The 22,847-nt window shown below is 40.9% G+C and overlaps 1 protein-coding gene across 1 annotated transcript; it reads right to left on the bottom strand.

The window, feature by feature from the left end:
* Nucleotides 1–1,618: 1,618 nt before the first annotated feature.
* On the bottom strand, nt 1,619–22,688 carry gldc (glycine dehydrogenase (decarboxylating)). The gene is made up of 25 exons (XM_046035613.1): nt 22,278–22,688; nt 22,012–22,090; nt 18,723–18,858; nt 18,138–18,302; nt 17,809–17,886; nt 17,435–17,582; nt 16,639–16,835; nt 16,425–16,521; nt 16,130–16,235; nt 15,853–15,992; nt 14,838–14,918; nt 14,596–14,693; nt 13,738–13,822; nt 13,596–13,637; nt 13,138–13,280; nt 11,573–11,648; nt 8,423–8,548; nt 7,672–7,821; nt 6,800–6,912; nt 5,561–5,699; nt 5,129–5,240; nt 4,892–4,987; nt 4,619–4,791; nt 4,438–4,518; nt 1,619–2,685 (listed from the first exon to the last, which is right to left on the bottom strand). The coding sequence occupies exons 1-25, from the start codon at nt 22,563–22,565 to the stop codon at nt 2,545–2,547; spliced, it is 3,090 nt and encodes a 1,029-aa protein (XP_045891569.1). The 5' UTR covers nt 22,566–22,688; the 3' UTR covers nt 1,619–2,544.
* Between the last annotated feature and the right edge of the window lie 159 nt (nt 22,689–22,847).

Below are 22,847 nucleotides of genomic sequence, written 5' to 3'. Positions count from 1 at the left end.
TCCAGAATCACGTAATCCATTTAACGTTTGTGCTGGGGTTTTTTTGGGTTGTGGTTTTTTTTTAAAACTATATTGGATTTGATCATCCTGATACAGACTTTTCAGGATTGCCAAATCCGGATTTCCAGTGCTCTAAATAGGACTACATATCACAATGTTGGCTGTTAATGATATAAAGACCAATAGGTGGAACAGCCACCATGGGGTCACTTTTATTTGAAGAGACAGAAAACGCACAATAAGACGCAAACATCTCCTTCCATTTCCTTTGGATATTTTGAGCATGTGTTGTCCAATAGTTAAAATAAAGATCAGAGGTCAGACAGCAGCTTTTAAGAGGCGAGCTCCAAATGAGGGACTGACTGGACCTGCAATAAGGGATGCAGTTGTTATAAACTACACTAGAATGGTTCACCTCTGATTGTGCCTTTGTAATGTACAGTATTAAGTGACAGTTGAAATTAAACTTATTTTTGTTAAACCGCTGTTTGGGGCATTTGGATTTTTTTGGCTTTACTGTACTTGAGGTAGTGGGTAGATATGTAATGTCTACTTTACCTCTGTAGGCTCCTAGATAATGTTGTCTTATTTGGAACATTTTTTAAAGCTTTGACTCTTTGTTCCTAAAGTCCACCCTGAATCCACCCTTCTGTTGGGATCAAGATAATCCAGATTTTGATTAAAGTTTAACACAAACTGAAGATTTGATCCAGATCAAAACTAGGATTGGATTAGGGGATCTGATCAATTTCAGAACCCTTTTTCTTTTGAATAAAATTTTGAAAGATTTTTGAAGATTTAATTTTATCTGATCAGAAAAACTGGGCGTTGAGAATCTGCAGTATGCGCTGTATAGATTGCTCAGGAGTTACCAGTATTATGTAACCTAATTATCAAGTCAGTTTCAGCCTTTTACCATGGCTGAACACTTAAATTATTCTGCAGCTATGAGTTTTTTTAGAAAAAAACCCACCAAGGATACACTGGCTCCAGCTTCTCAAATGTAAAAATGGTGTTTTAGACTGCCGTCAGACAAAACCATGAGATTTAAATGTTAACTTGGACTTTGAGAATGATGAAGATTGCTAATTACTAGTTGCAGTCCTACTACGTGCCATTAATGGGATGCAACCAACGTCTTTCCTCAATTGTTCAGTCTACAAAATGTATAGTGGAAAATAATTGCTATTTACTAAAGCCCAAGGTTGACGTTTTCTTTAACAAACAGTCCAAAGCCGAAATATTCAGTTCATTATATTCAACAATAGACGCTGTAAACCCTCCCATCTAAAAGTGGAGACTGAATGTTTGGCATTTTCTCTTGGAAAAATGAATTGTAAAAATAGTTGACTATTAATTTTCTGCCAATTTAACCAATAAAGATGTAATAAAGGAAATTCATCCAAAATTTCCAGTTACATTTGGGATACAATACCTAATCAAGACAATGGAATCAGGGAAAAAGTGCTCATTTTGTTAAGAGCTTTTCACACATCTCCACATTGTCAGAATGAAGTCAGGATTGTGTGAAATTGAAGTGTCTCCCACCCTCTCCTGTCACCATTGGGTGGCAGTGTTTCCTCAAAGGAGAACTTAAACAGTCTTAATACAAAATGTATACACACTTCAAGACAAATGTTTATTACAGACATTTTTCTACATAGTTTATTAGAAAATAACAGTAAGATTATCCTTATCTAGTTAGTCAACACATGTCAACACATTTAAACATTTTCATACAACAAACTCATTAACAAACCTAAACTACCTCATGTTCTGTCAGGTATTTGGGGAAAAAAAAAAAGTCGAGGCAGCTATTTTACACAACAGAAATTGAGGCACCAAGGGCATTTTTTTTTAAAAATATAGATGTTGGAAGTCTAGAAATTAATTGTACTCCACTTAAGTACAGCATTTCAGGGGTGTGTTACAGAGCGGCCTTGGTGTCGAAGGGTGCACTTATTTTGCGACCTGGAAAAGCAAAGGTTGCACCTTTGGTCCATTGGAAGAGTTCGAGTAGGGGGAAAACCCCAAGACCCCTGCAAAAAAAAGGTGTGATTGGACAAAGCCCAGTCCCAGTGGCCACCTCACAGACTTGACACCCATTCATAATGGTTCAGCTAGGGCTCAGGGCTGTTCCACTGTGAAATTGGCCAACCTAATACACTTTTTGCACTGTTGCAGGTTCTGCTTAAGAAAATTAATCACAATTCATAGGGCCTAATATTAAAAATAGGGAAATAACTAACTAGCTGGAAGAAAAAAATAGCAGAAAAGACCGCCTTTTGTCCCATGAAGAGCCTGACAGTATTAATTAGTTTGTATCTATGTTGATGAAACATACATATATATATATGCGCAAGTGTGAGCAAAATTCACTGAATTTTATTACACTACATCTGAAATAGGAGCGTTACATGGCCCTAGCAAATCTGATTTGATTGTGAAGTAGTGTTTTGAGCCCAGTTTCACTGAGCCAAACAGGCGTCAAGTCTGAAGTTTTAGAGCTTGGGCAGGACACTAGGACTGGACCCCAGGGGCCATCTATGAAGAAGCTCTCTTCTCCTCGTATGGAGACTCGTAGGCCTCCATGGGCGGGCAGGTGCACACGAAGTGCTGGTCGCCATAGATGTCATCAATCCTGGAGATGCTCGGCCAGAATTTGGTCTCGGGCCTTATGAAGGGCTGGAACGTGAGAGGGGAGGATAAACATGAGAACAGAGTAAATTTAATGGGGCTTGTGACGCTGTGCAGACATCACAAAGTGATTAACTACACGACATTAAAACGGGGGGACAATAAGGTTTCTCAAGTAGTGACAAAATCAAGGACTGTGGTGTTTGATGGGCCGATCAAAAAAACGATTAAGTAATTTTACCAAACATTCCCTGGTTCAAACATCTCAAATGTGAGGGTTTGTGGCTTTTCTTTGTCACATGATAGTAAAGTGAATTTAGACTGTCGGACAAAACAAGATATTTGAATTATAGTTGGACAGATACTGGATTTGTTTTAGGCAGATATAGATATCGATGTTAAAAAGAAATATTATACATGCATTCTCTTTTTTAACAAACAATCTTGATACGGATCCTTTACATTATTTTTTATTCTAAAGAATTGTGACCAAGATAATTACTAATTGCTTTTAGAAAACAAAAAGATCACAAATACAGCTTTATTGATCTTGAGTATTATATTATCAACTCACAAGGTACTATAAGTATCTCTCTAAAACTTAAATGTTTTTGGATTATTGGTTTTCAAAATTAAACACAAAGTGAACTCCTAGTAGTCAACTGTCAAGCATTTCAAGTTTGGTGCTGTGCTTGTGAATGGCTAATCAGAGCGTGTGAGTGGTACCACTCGGATTATTTTTTCTTAGCGTCAACAAATCCCACAAGAGGACCAAAACCAACACTTAACTGAACTTATTAACAAGTATTGTCTGTGTAGAAAATGTCTGATATGCTTTCCTCTATTCACCTCTGTTTGAGTCATGTTTGCTAAAAACCAGTGCCTGTGAACCGTTCATGGAGTTAATTTCCTGCCAAAACATGTTTTACAAATGCCTTATGATTTGCTAACACAGACACACCATGTGGTTTGCAAATACAAAATGCCATGAACAAACTAATGCATTTTGTTTTGCAAATACAAAATGTACACAACATATTTCTAATACATCATTCTTTAGAATATAGTATAAAAAACAACAACAATTGTTAACAACAACTTTTCCGCTGTGAGGATTTTCTCACAAAATGTTTTTCACCCTCCACAAAAGCAGGTGGCATCATCCTACCCATGAAACAGTAACTTGTGGAGTTTAGTTTACATTAGATTTTTCTCCAGCAACAACCACAAACTCACCTGTCGGCCGCACATTTTGTTTGACATGGAGGTTTTTTTTGGTCTTTGTTTATTTTTTTTGCTGTATTTGTTTCTGAAGCATGATGCATTAGAAATATGTTGGGGAATTGTTTGATGGGTACATTTTGTATTTGCAAAATGCATTTGTTTGTTAATAGTGTTTTGTATTTGCAAACCAGTTGTGAAACCCGTTTTGGCAGGCATTAAAACATTTTTGAACATTTAATTCTTCATTCAAGCAATGAATGGGCTTATGGTGTTCCATGGGATTTGTTGACAACAAATAACAAAATAATATAGAATAAGACCTTAACCTTTAAGATGGAAAGATAATTTAAGTGTATTAACACTAGAATCCAAACAGAGTGTAGATGTAACTGAACATTTTTTTTGTTTGTTTTTAATACTTTCTCCTGCTCTGCACAGGTTTTGTGGGAATAAAACATTCCAGTATTGTAATTCTTACTTCTCACCACTAGAGAGCGATACAGACAATTCATCTCTCACCTTAAGCACCAAGTCTTGACTGGGAGCGTGTAATTAAGTAAGAGGGAGGACACTCACCAAGGGGAAAGCAGCGTGCTCCCTGGAGTAAGGTCTGTCCCAGTTGGAGGATGAGATGCAGGCCAGAGAGTGAGGAGCCATCTGCAAACAAGCACACAAGAGAGGACTAGATGTCAGGACCAATGTCATAGCGGCTGTAATGCATATTTTCACCTCATACAAACTGACAATAGTAGCATACTTTGAGCGGGTTGATGCGAGAGTCCATCCTTCCCTTTTCAATGTCCGCGATCTCCTGTCTGATACCAAGCAGGGCGTCGCAGAACCGGTCCATCTCAGCCTTGTCCTCTGACTCCGTGGGCTCAATCATGAGGGTACCTGCCACCGGCCACGACATGGTAGGTGCGTGGAAACCTTGACACCAGCACGAAAAACCCAAATCAGGTATGTGTTTTTAAAGTGTACAAAATCCCAGAATCAACTTTTGTTGGTATTAAGGGCCCAAGAAAAATACCATAATCCTGCAGCCTCTTTGCCACGTCAACAGCCTCAATGTTAGCCGTCTTCTTGAATGGCCTCACATCCAGAATGAACTCGTGTGCTACAAAACCTATCCAGGTCAACACAAGAACACCAAGGAGAAATGTTTTTAAATGTGATATTAAGCCGATGATGTTGCTTACAATCAATTTTTTGATTTGAAAACGTCCCTGGAAGCGTAGAGAACATGCATGCGTGCGCACAGCCGTACCTTTCCTGCCTCTGTACAGGACCTTATAGTGACCTTCCAGCCTCTTGGCCATGTAGTTGGCATTGAGGATGGCCATCTCTGTTGCATGAAGCAGACCTTTGGATCCCATCATCTAAACACAGGCGCAATGTGGGCAGTAATTTTCAAATGAAGAGTTTCAATCGAATTTATTATTATTTAACAGTAGATGACGCTATGTACAGCGCCGCCGTCCTCACATTTTTCGTGCAGTCCATCACAAATTCACACTTTAGTACATGTGACATGAAATTCCCATGGCAACCAGGGAACTTTAACAACTCATGTGAGACAGTTTTAAATGCCTTCACAGTCCAATTGCCTCAGACATAGTGCTTCTACAGAACAATGTCAAGTTGAGTTGTTGGCTTTAAGTCACATAATCAAAACAAAACATGAATGATCTGCGCTGACCTTGATGTAAGCCCAGGAGATGGGCAGGATGGCGCTGGAGCCCCAGGGGGCGGCACTTATGGTGCCCAACGAGCTGTCGGTGTTGACCGACATGGGAACCACCGGGTGGCTCGGCAGGAAGGGAGCAAGGTGGGCCTTCCTGTTGAAGAGTAGGTGAATGTCGTGAGAACATGCAGTCTGTCTCAAAGTGAAAACAATGTGATGCTGATGATCGCATTCAACCTGCTTACACAGAATAAAACATGCAGGGGTGTGCATGTAATCCGTGTATCGTTCTGTCATTATTTCATTTCAAAACCAAATCGGAAAAACCAGACACACAAATAATTTTTTTATTTTAAATCCAAAATGGAAAAGTATTGATTTTGATATTTAATGTGTCCGATTAGTGTAGCTTTGATAACACTTGATTACACCTGATAAACCTGCAGCAGATCCACTTGGGCAAGGGCGGTGCCTGATTAAATATAATTAAGATATGCTTGAACATCAACAGTGGTGGGGTTTAGTTAGAAAAAGAGGAGTTTCACCGTTCAGTTTGTAACTCATTAGGAACTAGAACAGGAATGCCTCAGAAATTGCCTGAGAATCCTCCATTTAAGATTTCTTCAGTATCAAATTAATTCAGTGATAGTTGTCAGCACATCCAATGGGACACAGCAAACACGAACGACCTGACCTTTATTTTCTCGTGAGATGGAAGAATTTAGAAAGTTGCACTGCGGAGAGCCTCCAGCTGCAGTAGCGCATGGATTATGTAAAATCAGGAGCATCAGACTTCATCCAGCCAGAGGGAACGACCACTGACCGTCCAGTGCGCCGGTTCCACTGGCAACACAACCCATAGGCTGCGGAGGGTCTGTGGATCGTTCCCTCTGGCTGAATGAAGCCCGACGCAGACCACAGCTGGTGCAAACAACAGGCGCACGAGTACAGCAGCCAGTTAGCTTGAAAACCAGTTGGATACAACAACAGTCATAGATAGAACATAACGCAGCTGCTTTGTTTTTCCGTTTTGGTTTTAAAACAGAAAAAATGACTTGTTTTGTTTTTTCCCCAATTTGGTTTTGAAATGAAATAGTGAAAGAGTGAACCATACACGGGTAGCATATACTAGGTACTGTTAGGATTACAGTACAAGTGGCACCCTAGCATCAGTGCCAAAATGTTTGGACGTACACACACAAGACTATTTAACATTTTCCCACTTCATCTGGTGAGTCTGGAAGTCTGACTTACACTCCAATCGGCCCCATGCCAGGTCCTCCTCCACCGTGAGGGATGCAGAAGGTCTTGTGCAGGTTGAGATGAGACACGTCAGAGCCGTAATCTCCAGGACGACACAGACCCACCTGGAAAACAAGGAAAATTAACTGTCAGCGGTCAAATTCACCTGTAATTGTTATCATGTCTACTTTCAAGCCAGATTACTGAATAGGACAGTAAATAAATGGGGGATGCCTAACCTTGACATTGAAGACTGATGCTACAGCTTAAATCAAAAGGAAAACGGTGTCCAATATGCAACAATGTAATTAATTTAAGTCTAGTTTAAGACACATCTTAGTTTAAGATCTCTGTAATGAAGGCCTGTAGAGATTATTTTAGTTGTAGCTTTATGAAGCATTTAGAATTTCAAATTAAAACATTTATTTACACTAATAACTTGAGTACCCATGAGCTCTTCCTTAAACTATCTCGCACAGCACCTCATTGTTGAGACTTGAGGAGCAGTACCAAAACACATGCACAAATCTTCATAGATCTTACTGAAACATCTAGTTATCTCAGATTCCCAATTATTTAAGAGTCATGTGACCAAATTCTACCAGTAAAAGAGGAGGAATTTTGCATCTGAAAAGTAAGAGGGAGCAGGGTCTGTAAGTCTGTCAGGGATTGGTGGAGGTAGTGCTGGTGAAAAAACAAAACAATTAGCATATTATAGAGGCCAAAGTTCATCTATTTATAGCACAACACATCTATAAACCTATATACCATTTAGCTTTCAATGTTCACAAGTAACATTTCTACTGTCCATGAACAACATTCAGACTTTTAGTTTTACATCACAGACCAGAGACATCATGTTACGCTGCTGTTCCTTCTCTCACCTGGGCGTTCATGTTGGCGCCGTCCAAGTACACCTGGCCGCCGTTCTCATGAATAAGATCACACACGTCTCTGATATGCTCCTCAAACACACCAAAGGTGGAAGGGTAGGTGATCATCATGGCTGCAAGACTCGCCTTGTGTTTATCCACCTGGAAGAGAGACGACATCGTTAGTACTAAAATCACATTATGGGGTGTTGGGGCCTCACAAGTGTGACTTCTGAGCTGTGAAAAATATATGTCAAACAAACCAATTAAAACCCAGAGAACCCCAATAAAACAGAGATTCAGATATAAAAACTAAGACTGTTACGCTCCGTTGAAGAAAATCGTACATAAAGCAGCCAAACAAAAGCCTTCGAGTTTAATCTGCAGGGATCGTCATATTGTATGTCCCTACTCACAAAAAGGTTACTACAGCAATTTAGCACTAGAGTTTTTTTTTGTTTGTTTTTTTAATATAAATGATGGTTAAAATCTAAGGAGCAGTAGCTATTGACTCAGGTCAAGCTCCAGAAACACTGGATCCCACAAATCACATAATGCAGCTGAACAGCGTCTGTAAGTGCCCACGTTTCAGACTCTTAAATCTGTGTCACAGACCTTCTGTGAAAGACTTGGTGAAATCATCAGGGTTATGACATTCTCAGACTCCTTTTACAACATCATACAGCTGTACAAGTGCTCCCTGCGACAAATAAATTGATCTTCCTGTGTATAACCGGTGGAATGCAAAAAGCCCAGCTCTCACCAGCGCCTTGAGGTGTGCCAGGTCGATGTTGCCGTCTTTGTCCACCTCCACCACCTGAACCTTCATGCCAGCCATCTGAGCGCTCGCTGGGTTGGTGCCGTGTGCCGACTTGGGGATCAGGCAGACCTGGAGAGAAAGGAAACATTTCAGTGTAGCAGGACAGACACCTGGTTGAGCAAAAAAATACAAACACATTTTGAGTATGAAGAAGTTGTAATATATTTGTAGCCATTATCCAAGAACAGAATACCCTCAGATTAAGATAGGACGCTGATATATTAAAGCCAAAGCACTGTGTGCTGACCACCAGGCTTATATCCTCATAATTCATCTCCTTGAGTGAGTTTGAATCAAACACTGCTGCTTTTTACAGAGGAGACCTACTTAAAGTCACAGACAGACCAAAATATATTAAGTTCAAAATCAGAAAGAAAAGTAAGTTCAAAATTTTAGTATACTGTTATACTGTAGAATAAATACAAATAATTTCTTTATGCAAAAAGAGCAGGGCTTTTAACGGTTTAGTCTGTGTGGGGAAAATGCTGAAACTCTTGAATTTTGATCTGGCACCCTCCACGGGCTCTAATGTGTAACCTGCCCGAGGGTCACTAATTGATTTTGCCCCTTATTAGGGCGACACTTTGGATGTTTTGTAACTTAGTCATACAAGGAAACTGGGGCACTTAGACCTGTGGGTTGGGTAACACTGACACATGACTGCCTGGGAAAACATTAACAACTGCAAGTCACTGGTGTGACCGGCTCAGCAAAGTCTTGAAAACCTCCAAATATGGAATCTTGAAAGCAGGTAGCCTGTAGTTGGATCACAGCGTATTCAGCCCCTTTGTTTGCACAAACGGATGTTAGTTTGGACCTTGACTGTTTCAAGGGATCAGGCCACTATCTAAGATGTACTTAAAAAAAAAAAAAAAAAAAAACCACAACAAAGGCCAATTTACAGTACGGGGGGGGGGAAATACTTTAGTCAGCCAGTCTTTAATCTGAGCGGATGCCTTATCTCGCCTTGTCCTCTGGCTACTGCCAATCAGCATGTCAGGATACCGAAGGAATTTCTCACCCGCATACTTAAAAACTTGTTAACATGTGATGTCAAAGTGACCCGTCGTAGCCTGTAAACAATGAACCCGACAGTCAGGAACTGATAGGGCTTCTGAATATGCACTTCATTAACCTCTGTCAGTTGGCATTCACACAGCATAATCAAAGAGACTATTGGTGATAAATAATTCTAGATGTCGGCCCTGTAACTGTGGTCATAATGATAAAGCAATAATTTCCCTGCTATTCTTAGACATGTGTTTAATTGCATTTAGAGCAGTTTTAAAAATCATTAAAAAAATTATTTTGTTTGTGCACCAGCAGAGGTTTCATACACTCATTTTTCTTGAGCGTCAGGAGCCTCAGGTCTACATGCTTTGGATCCTTTCATCACCACTTTAGGTAAATTGTAAATTTGCAAATGACGAGGAAGTTAGAGAGATACTTTTACATTTTGGCTAATATCCGTATTTACGTTCTTGAGATTTAGATGATTTGATCGATTCCGCTCATGTCTGGGCGTTAAATGTGAATCTACAGCCAGGAGATCGTTAACTTCGCTTAAAAGACTGGCTACCCGGGCTCTGTCCAAAACCTATCCAAATCCGCCTAACAGCACCTCTTAAACTCACTAATTCACACGTTATTTCTTGTTGGTTTATCCTGCACTAAAACCAAAGTCTAAAAAAATGACAGGTTGTGGCTTTTCATGGAGGGTGGTATGTGCGGCCATTTCTGAGATGGGAGCAGTGACTTCTTGGAGTTTTGTTGTCACTGATGTTTTCTTCCCTTTCTTGTGATGTCACATTGAAAATACGTGTCATAATGCTCGCTGAGCAACTACTCAAAAACACCGGTGGAAAAACACTGAGCTGCAGCACACCTCTCCTCTCCCTTCCAAACAATAGCTACTCTCCAAGCATTCAGTGGACATGTTGTCTCTACATCAAAGTTGTTGTGATGTAGAGACAGAGCTCAGTTAAAACTTTATGGATGAAAGATACTTTTGTTACAGATTAATAACTTTCTCTGATTCGCCATTACCGGCCTTTCGCTGACCTGCCCTTCTCTGCTTCTGATTGGATAGTAGTCCTTAACTAGGAACTGCACATGTGCAACTCCCAACAAAGATCATTTAGAGACAAGATGCATTACTCCTTAGCTAAAAAAAATCCTTCAACTAAGGGTGAAAAGAGGAGCTGCAGCAATGTGCAGTATGACAGAAAATATGGTGTTTTTTGAAAATTAAACCATATAAACCTGTTCTGGTACAACCCCTAAATAGGATTTTGAACCTGAAAATGAGCATAATATGACCTCTTTAAACTGAACAAAAATCCACAACAAAACAACATTAATGAAAATAGATATAAAAGTATCTAAGTTATATAAAATGGGGGCCACTACACTCAGCATTGTTCAGGGGTCTGAGTATATTTTCTCTACAATGTCCAGCCACTGTCCTGGTCTTGGAGGGTCACATTTAACCACTTTCCTGTGATGGCCTTTTTACATGCAAGTATCAGCATTTTGAGTCAACGGGTATCAAGAATGTTTGTAGGGTATAATAAAAAAATTAAATCCATCTGATTTCCCTCCCTCCTTCTTCCGATTTTCGTCAGTTTTGTTTTTGTAAACCACAGTTCAGAAACAAGGACATCTTTGGTTGTGTGAACCTGCCAACACTTCATTACCTTCTGCTGAAATTCCTTTCTATAATAGAAATGTTTTAGTTGTAAATATCTGAAAAGGTCCTTATTTTCTAAATTAAAAGTCTCCTTCAAGTGTGTGTCGCATCATATTTAATGCACAGACATGAGTGTGGTATCGACCTTCTCATCAACCCTCAGCAAGTGATTTCCCAAAAAGTCGAACTATTCTTATATTATTCTCTATATTTCTGTTGGTCACTGCACATGGCTCTGATTGTAACATTGCTTTGTGTTGTTTGCTTGTAGTGCAGATCATCTGGATACTTTGTGTTCGCTAACAGAATCATAAAAGCCTAAAAGTGTTATTAAATTATATTAACTTCCAACACTAATTCACACTGACTTCTGGTATGACTGCAGTCCAAAGCAGCACACTTACACTTCTCGCACGCTCTCCCTTTGAGTTCAGGTAGGCTTTTATTGCAGCCAGGCCGGCGTATTCTCCCTGAGCACCACTGGAAGACAAGGCAAACACACCATGGTCATGTACTATAGTCCTACACACATCCTTACTTCAGCAAGTCCAAAGACCAGTCTGCCCATATTACCAAAAGGGGAGAGACGGCTTGGATGGACAGCCAACAGCATGATAACTCTCCAGGCCAATGTAGCATGGTGTGCTATTCATAAACCCTCTGCTGCTGATAAGTGGTGATAGACAGCTGAGGTGGGTGTGTGCTTTATCATCTGAAACATCAAGCATGTAGTTCTTAACATTTTAGAACTGGATACAGACTGAAGTCTGAAACCAACTACAAAACCCCAGAAACAAAAAGGGGCAAAGGCATGACAACAATCCAAGCGCTCACTCTACTGGTTTCTCACTTCAAATAAAATGTCTGGTTTTCTCTTTTCTACCATGAGCCAGAGTTCTGTAAACTGCTCAAGCTTAGCACATACAGACCATAAGATCATTATTTTATCAAAGTTGAGTAAATGGCTGTACAGCTTTAAAAATACCACATATTACAGGTCAGACCACCTGGACAGATGTGATGCATTTAAAAAACATTAGTCTAATGAAGTTATTCTCATTTGACTTGAAGAGTTCAAAAAAAATTATAGTGGGTGATATTTTTAAGTTTTAACCCAATGTTTTTTGTAATAAATAATGACTTTTGGCAGCTTCAAGCCTTCTTGAAAATGACTACAGGCAATGGACTGCTTTTTTATGCACTGGTCAGTTTTGAGATATTGGGCTATTTTGCTTCCATAACATGTCTCCTTTTCACGCTAGTGGAAAGAAAAAACAGCCAAAATACACTATTTGTGTCTGGATTTCTCCTAAATTCACCAAAGCTAGCATTACATAATGCCTCTTGCATATTTAAAACAGCAAAAAATTAGAATTGTCTTAATTTAAAGGCCGTTTTCTCAAAATAATTTTATTCCCCTCATACTCTTGAGCCACAAATCTCCACTTCAGTAGCACTTAGTTACACTAAACTTTCCAGTTTTATTACCATTTATATTCTGGAGGTTTTACAGAGGGATTTGTTCATATGGCATTCATAACCTGCTTTATAAAACAATGTATTGCTGAAAACATGGTGTAAATGGATTATTTATGGCTGTTGAAAGTATTCTGATTTATGGAGTGATAAAAAGAGATCTCCAAAACTCCCTCTATAAAAACTTATGACTCTCAATATGTCAACAAAATGAAACAAGCTGGCTCGCTTTCTCCAATGTTCAGATTTAAAAAAAAAAAAAAAAAAAAAAATCATTGTCTTAATGAAAGTAATGAACTTTTTACCCTATTTCACCTGTAGTGTCTGGCCTTAAGCATCAGTTTATTTTTGTAAACTAAAGAGCAAAAACATTTCAGAGCTCAACATCAGGGACTAACGCTTTGCGATGTGTGGCAGCATTGAGAAGCAAGGTCTCGACACTGGTACACACACACACACACACACACACACACGACGAAAAGGTGGCTCTTACCTGTTTGGCTGGAAGGAGATTTTGTCATAGCCCGTCACCTCACAGAGGTCCCTCTCCAGCTGTCTGAAGAGCTTCTGGTAGCCATCCGCCTGATCCAGAGGCACGAAGGGGTGGATGTCGGCAAACTCCCTCCAGGTGATTGGCTAAAGGAGGAGAGGACATCAGTTAGACCGATGCAACTTTCTGAAACATCTTCAGGCAAAGGTTCAATCCTGACAATGGATTAAAAGGTGTTCAGTGATCACGGACATGGTTTAGTTGTTTACATACTTCGGTCACACGATAACAAATAAACCATCTCCATTACAAGTGGAAAAACACCCTCTGCTGAGGAAGGCCATTAGATAAGGCTTAAAGCTTTGGAAATGCCAATTAAGTGGAGATTGTGATGACAATTTCCCGACAACCTACTTCGTGTTAGTTTTGAGGATACAGGATAAATCATTTGATTTACTCACCATGAGTTGTGAAGAGCTGTTTAGCTTCATGGTGCAGGAGCCCTAGAGAAGAAAGCAACGTTTCACCACAACGTTACTCTCACATGTAATGTGAATTTCAATTGTTTGTAAATCTGAATATCATGTTTCAGGTCGTTCTAACCAGTGGGATCATGCTGTGCACCAGGGAAATATCCTTATTCTCCAGACGCTTCATGTATCGCACAATGTTGGTCTCAGAATGATAACTGGAAACAAAGATTAACCAGAGAGACAGAAGTGGGATTAACTGAGGCCATGTTATTCTCTTGTCCCGGCAGCTGGAATGTCACTAAATGAACGCCAAATGGACACCACTAGCCTGCTTATTAAGCACATTAGCAGGAAGTTTGACATAATCTTTTATGTCAAAGAGTAAACTGAGGACTTAAGACATTAGATGCCCTGATACCAGACGGTCTTTATGGCACTAATAAAGATAATCTGTTCCACTTTTAGCAGCCAAGAGATGCCTGTGTTGCCACTATGGCCCTTATTGTTGAAAACCCATTTCTACTAGAGAAATAATTTGTTACAATGCTTAAAAACACACTAAATTTTAGCTTTATTGGGAATAGCATCCTTTATTTTAAATAAATTAAGCCAGATCTTGGAGGATGGCCAGTGGGCAGAAAGATTAACCGTTAAAAAAAATCAAAAGGCTTATGGATTGTTGCATCATATTCTGACTGCAGTATGCAACCACAGTAGGGGGAAAATGAGTTGTTAAATCTGTTTGCTTCAGAGCATTTTAAGTAGTGTTGTAGCAGGTGCAGCAGAGCTTCATATCAGACAATTTGTGCTCAGGCTGTACACACAACATTTTCGTCTGTGATTTAACGTCAGAGGTAAGTACAGCGGTGATCGATACCAGACATGTCATTAAGGCATAAAACTGACATTATGACTGAGCAATTTGTTATCACTGGTATAATGCTAATGCTATGTGCGTAAGTGTTGCAATTTAACTGAGAAGACCAACCTGTTAAAGACCTGGTGCGTGAGGTACTTGCTTGTCCTCTTGAAAGGACTTCCCATGATCCCCTTCACCCGCTCGCCCATCTTCTCCGCGATCAGCTCCTGAACATTTAGCGTTTCAAATTAAAAGCAGGTTGGCGTTTTACTTTAAAGCTACTTCTATAAACAACATAATCACTATGCGGCCCCGAAGCAGAGACAGATACAGCTGATCATCAACAGTGAGTGAACGACAAATCAGCGTACCGCTGAAGATTCACAGCCGAAGACCCAGAGCAAGTCATCCAAGTCCCTCTCGGTCACCGTTTCATCCAGAGAGACACCCAGCTGTTGACAGAGAAAAGGCAGCATGAAAACTAAAAACTATTTTCAAACCGCAGCATGCCTCGGATATTCAAGCCTCAGTCTTAAAGTGTATGTTCATCTAGCACTGTGGATCATCTCAGATTGATTGATGGGGGTTAAGTGCAGTATAACACAGATTGTTTCAACAGCTTGGGGGAGATGTCTAATAGCCCATGAGTAGCCAACCCTGTTTTGTCGGTCCTCTGTAATGATGGGATTGTAGATTAGCTCCTGAGTTCTGAAAATAACAACAACAATTGGGACTGAGTATTTTAAAGTTACAAAGCACTGCAAACACTGATCACAGAGTGCAGACGCCAAAGGCATTGTGGATGTATGCCACAGATGGTTGGTTTTACCTGCCAAGTAATGAAGCTTCTCACAACAAAGACTTCCTATTAGTAAAAGGATGAGTAGTCTCCAACTTGTTCATTGTTCTTTGAAAATAAAAAAACCAGCATACTGTTTTGGTAATTTATCTAGAAATCATCTATAATTTACATTACAACCATTTCCCAAAGCATCAGCTCTTTGATTTGTTTTAAAATAAAATTAGGCATTGTGAGAAAGTGGGTTATATAAATGTTGCTATTTAACAACCCTTCTTTTATTTATGTTTTAAATGGTTTCTGGTTGGCAATTTGTTTATTTCATGGTTATCTTCTTGTGTATTGGGTACGGTGATGCGCTGTGTAAGGCTGCTGTTATGGATGTTGATGCTGGTGATTATAATCATCTTGTACTTTGTGGTGATGTTTCATGTTTGTGGTGTTACCCTGTGGTGGCGCAGCAATGGCAAAACACGGCTTCCAAATAAAGTCAGAAGAAAAATGTTCCACCCAAATGTCTGTGATCATTTTGTTGGTTTTTAAACCACCAGCACAGTGCTTTCCAAGAACACGGTCCTAGCTCTTACCACTCCCTCAGTGTAGACTCTCAGGTTGATCTGCCTCTGCACGGCTCTCTCGACGATGTCTTTGGCTGCCACGCTGCAGCTGATCTTTAGGGTGTCGAAAAACATCTCACTGTGCAGCCGGTGTCCTGCTCTCTTCAAACCTGAAACATTTGCAGGTGTACAGATACATATGGTAACGCGTTCATGATATAATATCACCACAAATTAATGAAAAAATATTTATTTTGTACATTCATTAAAAAAAAACAAAACAAAAAAAAAAAAACAACAAATTTACCTTCAGCAAGGATCAGAGCACCATTGTGCGTCCTCTCGGCGATGTGTTTGAGTCCCTGAGGGCCATGATACAGTGCGAACATAGCAGCCATGTTGGCCAGCAGAGCCTGGGAGTCCATGCGGATTAAAATGTATCACTTGGTTCAACAACAAAAAGGTCAGCTCTTTGACTCAACTACAAATTTAAAAAAAAAAAAAAAAAACACCCCACACATTCTCCCATAATGACTGATTTCACTTCACTTTCTTTATATATTGAAATCCTAAAAATGTACAAAATGTGAGCCTGGTCATACCTGTGCAGTGCAGATGTTGCTGGTTGCCTTATCTCTGCGAATGTGCTGCTCTCTGGTCTGCAAAGCAAGCCGATACACCTCCTTACCAGCTGCATCCCTGAAATGTAAATATATCTTTTTTTTTTTTTAAAACTGTTCTCAAAAGGCACTTTTGAGTGTTTTTAATATGAAGCCCTGTCATTTTCTAAAGTGTACACTCAGTACACTAGTGTACCTAGTGACTCCAACCATTCTGCCAGGCATCATTCGGACCAGGTTGTCTTTAACAGCAAAGAAGGCAGCGTGGGGGCCGCCGTAGCAGAGAGGAACCCCAAACCTCTGGGAGCTGCCCAGTGCAATATCAACACCAAACTCCCCAGGGGGACGCAGCACGCAGAGGGCCAACAGATCTGTGGCACAGCAAGCCAGGGCCTGGACGGGAAAAGAACGATTAGCAAGTCAATGGTCATAAAACACCAACTAAGACAAATGCTGGCTAATCTGTCGCAGCTGGTTTGCAGTTAGTTATCCCCTAACCATAACTAACCACGTACAGACGTCACAGATGAGCACTTCCCATAAAATAATGGTCCAACCCTAATCAAGTCTTTCGTAGCGGTTTATGCACTCCCTGGCCCTCCATTAAAGTTGCACCAATTATTTTGTTACGTTACAATTATTTCATAAAACTCAAGTGGAGCTGCTGTGACAGAGCACGATCACTCTGTTGAGACACACTTTGAAAATCTAATTGAGATATGGACACTCCTCTACCCAGAGAAGGTGAGTAATCACAACGTTATGTGCAAAACACAACACCACCACTGAGAGAAAACTGCAGTTGCAAGCCTTTCTTTTGATATACAGTAATTACAAACCAGACAGTTTGGTAAGCAAGGTCTATTATCATCACATTAAATAATTCCTGAGCATTCAAGACTGAATTAGTCAAATAGCCACCCATCTTGCGCACTAGCCTGAAAGCGTGCTCGTTATGCTTTCACTTGTTTTTGTGGTTAAAGCTTGTTTACCCCTCCCTTGTGCGCCCGGTCCACAAGCGATGTGAAGTCTTCCACCCTGCCGTCAGTGTCTGGATACTGGAAAAGCACACCGCTCACATCCTTCCCACTGAAGTCCATCTCATGAGGCAGCTTCAGCATGGTTTTCACCCCGATGTAGCTGCAACATAACAGTGAAAACGCTGCTTTAAAGAAAAAGAAAGACACTGTTGATTTCTGTAGAAGAAATGTGTATATATTGATATACATAAATAAGGATGGTAGTACAAACACTGAGCACCTCATTATTTTTTTCCCCCCTGTACACTCACTTGATTTCTTTACATATGTAACTTTATTTTGATAAGAGGGCTCATGCATTGCTTGTGTGTGTGTTTAATACATACTTGGCTCTGGTCTGCACCACAGCAATGGTCTGGGGATGGCAGCGTGGGTCAATGTAGAAGGTGTTTCTTTTGTTCTGTCTGTGAGGAAATGCAACACAAATAACCGGTCGAGTGACCACTGTGATCTAAACCTTCTTTTTTTTCCTGGGGCATCCAGTACAGGTTGTACTGAAAATGCATTAATTTGCTTAGTTTCTTCTTGTGGCTAAGATGCGACTAACTCCTAAAGTGTAACAGTAATTATCTTTTATCCATCTGATTGGATTCTATTTAACAACACAATGTGAGCAGCAAAGATTGTTCTCTACAGTTTTTCAGCGTGTGAATACCTGTGGCAGAGCTGCATGGCCTCTGCAGCAGCCGTTCCCTCGTCGAGCAGGGAGGCATTGGCCACAGGCATGCCTGTGATGTCACAGATCATGGTCTGGTAATTGAGGAGTGACTCCAGGCGACCCTGAGAGACCTCGGGCTGGTAGGGTGTGTACTGAGTCACCCTGGGTACAAAACAGACACAACAAATCAACTGAGCGAGTTTGGACGCAAGAACAATAGCACAAAGTTGGTGGTATTCAAGGAACCGAGACGGGACAGAGGAATGCATTGTATGACTCCCTCGACCCCGGGGTTCTGGAGAAAGACGTGGGCAAGGTTGGTTGATTTGGATTTGAGTGAGAGAAAATCTTGTTTAGCAGGAGAGAAACACATCATCAGCTCTCACATGAGTGAAGTCTTAACATCAAGTCACAAGGCTCCCTATGAAGGGCACGTTACTCTGCAGCACAGCAATTTAGCTTTAAATGAGTAACCAAACCTTATGAATAAACATCATTACGGATCTGGGAAATTATCAGAGAGGAACCAAGCTCAAGGCACTATCAAATTTCCATAATGGAGGGTCACCTGAGGGCACTCACCAGCCAGAATTCTCCAGGAGATTGCGCTGGATGGGCGGTGGTACCGAGCAGCTGTAGTAGCCCATGCCAATGTAGGACCTCCAAACCTTGTTCTGTGATGCGATCTTATATAGAGACTCCAGAATCTCATTCTCACCTGTAAAATATTAAATTTGTGATTATAACTTGGTGTCCGCATCATTGGGCACGACACTACATAGTAGTGTTGGATGACGTAACACTATATTTTCTGAAAAAAGAAATCAATTTGTCTACCAGTAGAAATTTTTCTACACCGTTTATAAAACCTAGTACTATTGGATAGCAATATTGGTACAAAGCAATTTGGGGTTTTGTCAATTGAACTTTCTATATAATTATGTTTAAAATAACATACATTAATACTTTTTATCCATATCACCCAGCCCTACTATAGATCCACCAGAGGTGGGCCAACATTGACCTTATGAAGCGGATTGTCTGCTAGACGTGACCAACCCCACAACTAAATGCAGTTTCTTCGTCAATAAAATTAGAAAATTCAGTCTATTAGTTAAATGTATTAAGTCACAACAGGCTGCAGTCCCTGAAGTTATCGTGTGAAAAAATGACCACGAGTGCAGTGGGGTATATAGATATTTAGGGTTAAGAAAACAGAGAGTGCTGTATCAGATCAGGAATCAATATTGCCAATATTGTCTGATATCCTGAGTTGAAGAATCAGAGAAAATGAGTCAGGTCGGCAGGTAACTAAACCCTGGTTAGGATGTAGGATTATACATAGAGCAACTACACCTTTTAAAGTTTGCACTCCTGTCTGACACAGGACAATACAATTAACGATGTCAAACCAGACATGCCAAAGTCTGATGAACAGCATCTTGTCTCTCATGTGAGGAACTGGCTGTTTAACTAATAAGATTTTTTTTAAAAGATCAGTGTGGCATGTGATCAGCTGGAGCTGTCAGACACACACAGTATTAAAAGTGCTCTCCAACCCACTAAATGTTTTGTTTGTTGAAAAAACACCTTACTATTGAGCTTAGGATGGCCAGTTATCTAACCTCATTCCCCAGTGCTGTAAGGAAGCTCTGCAAATGCACAACCAGCCTCTGAGATTCCTCTGGCCTTCCTGGCTGCCTAGCAACTCCATGGAATGGACAATACCGCCCGTCTGAACCGAGAGCCCTAACTACTCCTGTTTTTCGGATAAAAGAAAGACACCTCTAAGCCCTGGTGGTGAGAGGAACCGTAACCAGTGTGGATATTTATTTACAGCGTCTTCAAAACGGTGCACATTCAACTTTACAAAAGTGTTTGGAAGTGGTGAATCAGCAAAATTCACTAGAGAAAATAAACAGTTTGTGAATATCAACATGTTCAGTGTGTATTTGCATGTGTGAGAGTTTGTTTTATTAGGGAGGACTGCTTTCCCATGGTCCCGGAGTTCTACAGGGCAGCAAAAAAGCCTGATTCAGAAGCATCCAGGAGGTCTATTGTTGAAAAGAGAATCCCTCGCTGGCTTTGCAAACTGAAGCCCACCAAAGCTGAACAAGCAGAAAACCAGTACAGCCTCCAGTTTGTTCCTTCAGCATGGCTTGTTGCATTATGAAACCTGACAGAGTCAAGAGGAGGGGCCGACACAAGGGTGAGTCAGAATGACTAGGTGACACCGAACAGGCTCGGTACCTTAGGATTTGTAACGTCTGTATTTTACCTACAGTGTTTCCTAAATGTTGGATGCTCCAGTGGACCTCTCTAATGTTAAAGCTGACCATCCCAGGCGAATCATTTATACTGTCAAAGCAAGGACTCCAGTTTATGGTCGCAGGGTCACAACTGAGTCGTGTCAGCATTTATTTATCGTGCACAATCTCTCACACACACACACACACACACACACACCACACACACACACACACACAGTGTCTCAGAACTCTTTAAACAGAATATGTAAGAAAGTCTGTGCTAGGGATTATTGACTCAACACAAAATTAAATCAGCAGCCATTTTTGAGTGATTGATTCAAGTAATAATAGCGTTCAAGTAATTTTTTCTGGCAAAAAAAACCAAACATTCCCTAGATTCAGCTCCTCGCTTGTGTAATTTGCTGATAAAACAAGGTATTTGTAATATTCACCTTGGGCTTTAGGAAATTGTGACTTTTCATTGGGGCTGTAAACATCGAAAAAACAAACAGTTAGGAAAGTAATTGAGAAAATATTCAGCAGATTAACCAATAATGACAACACCGGTCAGTTGCAGCACTCATTATTTTATAAATGCTGCTGATTTTAAGCCAACTTGGATTAAAATGGAATAAACTTAAATTACTGAAAGCTTCCTTTCCCACATTTGAAGAGTTTGTCTCATGTAATACATAAGAATGTAACCGATTTCAGCACACTGAACATCAATTTGGTTGTTTCAAATGTGTTATTGCATATATTTGAGATATCATGTACTGACACCAGGAAAGACTCTTTTTTGACATGTTGAGTTTAACCCTGCTGTAGTCTTTTAATTTTGCACATCCACACACTCAAAACCATGACAGCATAACAACAGCCCCAGTTCAACAAATTGGCATAAGCCTCACTCCAAGCAGGAATCTATTTGCATTTGTCACTACAACTAATTAAAAATTTATCTTATCTCTTCCATTGTTTGCTAGAAATCCCCTCTGATACCTCATTACTCTCTATGCTGTATTTTTTTCCCCTAGGAAATAAGCCAAAACCAACTCGTTTAACGGGAATCTGGTATTGTAATGCGCGCATATTACAGAATGGGGAAAAAAAGAAACCATTCAGCCAAACCCCATGCAAAACATAGAGAAGTCACCTTATTAGGAAGCCCCTCGGCTGTGATGTAATGTGAACGCTGTAACCAGATTGAACTGGACTTGGGACGGGAGCTCAAGGCTAAACTTTACACTCCAGTTGCCATCCTATGAGCATCGGCTTCCCAACAGGAGATTGGTGCCGCTCGCCGGGTTTCGCAAAAACAACTCCAAATATGTTCAAAGGAAGACTTACCAGGGGAGAGCGCTCCACGGCACACAATAGAGGTCCAACCTACATTTCAACCACTCACTTGGCTTCATTTAACGCCCGTTTCACGGCAAGAGAGCAGGAGACGAGTGGGATAAATACCCCGTCATGTTTAACATGCATTTTCATGAGAAGTACCATTTTAAATCCGGTTTGGCACTGCTACGCCGAGGTTGATCGCGCAGGCTATAACGTTTGGCATTAAGATGTATGTCACACAAATGATATCAATCACAAATACATTGAGGTAAACTTACAGACTGGGTCATCCATTTTCATACTCCGCTGAATGCGGATGGAGCCTGGGACTGTGTTTTCGATCAACTGGTCGATCGACTGTGGGGGAGAAAAGGGCATTTTAATAAAGAAAAGCGCGCAAAACATGGCTGTAAACAGCACATAATATCAATAGCCTATACTGCTGAAAGCAAATGTGTCCCTGCTGAAATTAGGTTTAACAAAGCATGCTTTTGCGCCCAATTTTCTTTTCTTTTTTGGGGAGGGGGTGAGTAGTAAATCTTACCTCGAGTCCCAGAGCATCGAGCATTTCTCTCTTCTCCCTCTCACCTGGACCAATGTGCCTCTCCGCGAAATCATCATGTCTGGGTAATAGTCTCTCTATCTGTCTGGAGGAGACGACTGCAGACGTCCTCAGACCGCGGGCTGCAGTTGCTACAGATGCCCCGCTGTTTAGGATCCTGCACTGAAGTTTCCAAGCCACGCGGCTCTTGTCCCTCAGATGCCTGCACGGTGCGCCGGGGCTCACCGACTTGGCCAAGAAGATCCCCCAGGACTTGGCGCAGCTCTGCATCTCTAAATCTCTCTGCAAGACAAGTCTGCAAAAAAAAACCAACGGTGACGCCGTTTCCTCCCGTCCTCGCTCGGCAGAGTTTCCCCCCACTGAGACCGACGCGATCCCTGCAGGACACTCTGCCAACTCCTTCAAACTGCAGAGTTTATACAACTGCACAGTTGCACAAGGGCGGGCCAATCACAGCGCAGATGCTGCGTGACGCGGTGAGGAGCCCCGGTCAAACACCTGCTAAACTTTCCCACGTGTCCTACGTCTACGGACCAAGCTAGAGGAAGGGGA

This window comes from Micropterus dolomieu, linkage group LG21, assembly GCF_021292245.1.
Source record: "Micropterus dolomieu isolate WLL.071019.BEF.003 ecotype Adirondacks linkage group LG21, ASM2129224v1, whole genome shotgun sequence".
Taxonomy (NCBI): domain Eukaryota; kingdom Metazoa; phylum Chordata; class Actinopteri; order Centrarchiformes; family Centrarchidae; genus Micropterus; species Micropterus dolomieu.
The sequence above is the reverse complement of the archived record's forward strand: the minus strand, read 5'-3'. Positions and strand labels throughout refer to the sequence as shown.

Coding starts and splice junctions, on each gene's coding strand:
- gldc (XM_046035613.1), bottom strand. CDS start 22,565: ATGCAGAGCTGCGCCAAGTCCTGGGGGATCTTCTTGGCCAAGTCGGTG. Junction 17,583..17,808: donor GTGGTGCAGACCAGAGCCAA/GTATGTATTAAA, acceptor GTTATGTTGCAG/CTACATCGGGGTGAAAACCA. Junction 4,519..4,618: donor CTCGCATCAACCCGCTCAAA/GTATGCTACTAT, acceptor GCTTGTTTGCAG/ATGGCTCCTCACTCTCTGGC.